Raw genomic sequence first — 4,344 nt, 5'->3', positions numbered from 1 at the left:
TTGTTAATCTGGGCACACAACAACGTGACTGGGCCAATATTTCTATGTTGTTAATCTGGGCACACAACAACGTGACGGAACCAATATTTCTATGTCGCTAATCTTGACATAAAACAACGGAAATGGACTAATATTTCTATGTTACATGTGAGCACACAACAAGGAACAGAACCGATATTTTTATTTTACATCTGGACATACAACAACGGAACGAATCTAATATTTCTGAGTCATTGATCTATTCACTATTAATAATCAAGTTGAAATGGTTTAAAGCCTTAACATTTAAAATATGTAAGATGACAAATAACACCCTGCAATGTTTATTGAAGAAGATTTCGTAAGTTGTAATGAATTACATTAAGGGCAACACTAACGAATATCAAGAGTGTGTTAGTTAAGACATGCAAAGAGAAAGCCGAAATATTTCATAGTTGTTAATCTTTTAAGATAATGGCTGTTACTCTTCTAACGAAGCAGTTGTTAGCCTTCTAATGTACTGCCATCTGGAGTTCAGCGGTAAGTCTGAAGACGTTGTAGTTGTTAGTCTTCTAATGCAGTAGTTGCTATCCTTCTAACGTGATAGCTGTTAGCCTTCTAATACAGTAGTTCAAATTCGATGACGAGGAACCCACTTTGAGACTAATAATGGCTGGAGACGTCTTGAATGGGTAATGACGAAAACTTTAATATAAGCTTAACATAACAGCAAATGTACACCGTTTCGATAAGGTTTTGTCATCATCACCTGCTGTTATATTAAACTTATATTAAAGTTTTTCGTCATTATCCATTCAAGCCGTCTCCAACCATTATTAATACAGTAGTTGTTAACCTTTGAATGTAGTAGTAGTTGTTAGCCTTCTAATACAGTAGTTGTTAGCCTTCTAATACAGTAGTTGTTGGCCTTCTAACGTAATAGTTGTTAGCCTTCTAACGTAATTAGTTGTTAGCCTTCTGATACAGTAGTTGTTAGCCTTTTAACGTAGTAGTAGTTGTTAGTCTTCTTACGTAATGACGCTTAATTTCATTTCAGTCGTGCTCCACTTTTAGCAGTAATTTTATGGTGATAGACTTCGTCCCTAGGGGACTTAAAATCGCATTCAAAGCTTAATTTGATATTATTTATTGCATCTAGCTCTGTTAACAGTTCCTAGATCTAATTAGATGGGAGCGCAAGTTTTCCAGTGTTATTTAGATTGTTATCGACATGAAATGTCGTCTAAAATTATTTTGAAAAAATAATGAGAACATTGGCTCAATGATCAGTAAACATTTACGGAATGTTAGGGTAACTTCATCTGTGTCCCATCTGTAGAATAAATTTATAGAGGAAGGCGTTCTAGTCCTATATTTAACGGTTTTTTTTATATTAATTACTCTTAAGACATCTAAAGCTAGCAACATATAAATATGTATATACAGAGCAAGTATCAGTAAAAACAAAGAAAAACAAATAAATATTAAAAATTCATGATGGTAAAGTATATACCAAATGATGAAAACCCATTGTCACGCAGAAATAATTAAGCCTAGTTTTGTATGTACTGAAAAGTACTTCATATTAATTGAAGAAACAACGCCCCCTATAGGATATCTCTGAAAATCCCTAAGAGTGATGAATTTAAATTTGATGAGGAGGAACCCACTTCTGAAAAACTTTTGTTTTCTAGAAAGTGAGTTCCTCTTCATCAAATTTACATTCATAACTGTAATTACGAAACATTGGCCCTTGTAGTAAAATAGAGCAAACTTTCGTGTTTTCTAAAAAGATAAAAGATTGATAAAAATGAAATTTGATAATTTAATTAAACCTATTTTAACTTCATTTTGTTACTTTATTTCCCCACGATATTTTATACCTTTTATTGTTTTCAGAAAACTGTGTTATCATGTCTTCTGAAAAGCAGGAAGAGATCGAAGAAGTGAAAGAGATTACTGATGTAATAGGAGGCTATGGTCCATGGCAAAGAAGGATTTTCATCATGTTTGTTTTAGCCAGCTTTGTACCGGCTTGGCACAACTTAGTCATCACTTTTTTCGCCCCAAACATTGACCACTGGTGTAGTCGACCACCAAGTTTCAGTAACTTAACCGTAGAGCAGTGGAAAAACAACAGCATTCCCATTGAGAAGGATAATGGGAAAATATTCCACAGCCACTGCGAAAGATACGATAATTTTGGTGGAAAAATGATGAATCTCACCACAACGAAATGTGATACATGGGAGTATGATAAATCCTTTTATCAAACTACAATTATTAACGAGGTAAAGTCATAAAAAGTTTCACCTACAACAGCTTAAGTTAATCACAATGCCAGTCTCTGTTGGATAGTTCACTGATTATTTCTGGTTTTCATTTGACTCCCTCTTATTTGTTGTATTTAACACACTGAATGTTTCCAGTTTTCATTTCCAGAGGTCCAATTTCGTGTTTTTTTAATGTATTATTAAGTTTCAATTTGCTTTTGTTGACAACCAAAAATCCAGCTGGTAATTATATGTTACACGTTAGTTGTTTTATATTTCGATTCGTTTTCTTCCAAAAACATGATTGGCAGTGTCTGTTTGGCTATTTTTTTCTATTTTCTATTTCTTGCTTTCCAAAAATCTTAAAATAACAGAAAATCAACACCTATTATATCTTTTACCATTTTTTTTTCTTAAAATGTTACTCGTCCATCAAATTATATGTTATTGTTTTTTCTGTGATTCTTATAAAGTTCACACGAGTACTTAGAGTAAAAATATCCTATTTAATTCTAGATATGAAGCAATAAACTGACCGAAGTAAAACTTTTATTACATGAAGAATCTCACTTCACTGACAGACCAATGTTTTGTCGAAACTTTATTATGCTTATAATTCGTTGTTTACCAACTTGCTATTACTTTATCTGGTTACAGGTAGGCCCTGTAAATACAAAGCTGCTTGGGGTTATTACTGCTTATTGTCTTGTATAGACCCAGAGGAGCATAAAGATTACGGTGGATCGTATTTAAAATCGCTTAATCAAAAACAACTGAAACATATATGTTCAGGTATCGCCTAAGACAGATAATATTTTAAACAATTTTAGAAACAATCTGGCCTTTAGAACGGGGTTGGAAATTGGAGTGCATTCAGTAATTTCAGTTCCTATATATTTATGTACTGCATAACAACAAGTTGAGATGAGCTAAATTAAATGAGGGACACTATTACAAAACCAATACACAGCAACAGCTAACGTGTTTGTATATATATATATATTTGCAGTGGGACCTAGTATGTGACGACGAGTGGATGGTGTCTTTGACTCAGTCTATTTACATGGCTGGCTTTCTTGTGGCCACTATAATGTTTGGTCAGTTAGCAGACAGGTAAGATAATATGTAGATATTATGGATATTATAAGATAATCTGGATAGCTAAGATGGAATACGGACGGTTAAGATAAAATATGGATAGCTAAAATAAATATAGATTAGTAAGATAAAATCTGGACAGAGAAGGTCAAACCTTGACAGGTAAGGTAAACTGCATGCTAAATTCTTAAGAGTTAGGCTGTTTGTTTATATAAAAATAACTTTGAAAAATCCTGTACCAGTAACCTGAGTAAAGAAACAAAAGATCTTACTGTTAATGCTATAACTAGTACCGAACCGATTCAAGTAAATTAACAAAATACTTATCTGCCTGTAAAAAACTCCAACCCTAAGTTATCGTTTTCATTTCTGCATCCTCAAATATATAATTAAAATCATATTTTAGAAAATAAAATAACAAGCTATGTAAGTTTTACATCAAAGGAAAGTGGTAAAAAGATTTATTGGATCTTAAGATGTGATGTTTTTTATTCTGCATCAGTATGTTTTGAATAAAATAAAATATATCATATACCCTGCATTAATCAATATTAACAATTCAGTCACATTTCTTTCTATTATATTTAGGTTCGGTCGTCGTCCAATTATTCTAATCTGTGTCGTAATCATCGTCACGAGTGGCCTAGCCACTGCTTTCTCAACCTCTTTTGCTATGTTTACCGTCTTGCGGTTTCTCGTCGCCTTAGGGAGTGCGGGACTACTAACCACCGGCTTTGTTATCTGTAAGTCTAAATGTCATGACATATTTTGGTTACATTTTGAGTGTTCACAGTCACAAAATCTCTCATTGTCTATTGTCCTGTGTTTCCAATTATTCTATTTTAAGCATGCTCCAGTAATGAAATTTTGTTTATATTGTATCATACAAACACTATTTTAAATTCGATTACGAGGAACCCACTTTGAGACTAATAATGGTTGGAGACGGCTTGAATGGGTAATGAAGAAAAACTTTAATATAAGTTTAACATAA

At 32.9% G+C, this 4,344-nt stretch overlaps 1 protein-coding gene across 1 annotated transcript in view; it reads left to right on the top strand.

Annotated features, from left to right (window-relative positions):
- The window catches only part of LOC106476089 (solute carrier family 22 member 5-like), a gene marked incomplete at its 3' end in the record, with an annotated part of 10,953 nt that extends 6,860 nt beyond the window's left edge, over nt 1-4,093 (top strand). The window contains exons 2-4 of the mRNA XM_013936762.2: nt 1,879-2,270; nt 3,262-3,365; nt 3,939-4,093. Of these exons, the coding sequence (XP_013792216.1) occupies nt 1,893-2,270; nt 3,262-3,365; nt 3,939-4,093 (637 nt within the window). The remainder of the gene's footprint in view (nt 1-1,878; nt 2,271-3,261; nt 3,366-3,938) is intronic.
- Between the last annotated feature and the right edge of the window lie 251 nt (nt 4,094-4,344).

This window comes from Limulus polyphemus, unplaced genomic scaffold, assembly GCF_000517525.1.
Source record: "Limulus polyphemus unplaced genomic scaffold, Limulus_polyphemus-2.1.2 Scaffold9779, whole genome shotgun sequence".
Lineage (NCBI taxonomy): Eukaryota > Metazoa > Arthropoda > Merostomata > Xiphosura > Limulidae > Limulus > Limulus polyphemus.
This window is presented reverse-complemented; position numbering and strand designations above follow the sequence as displayed.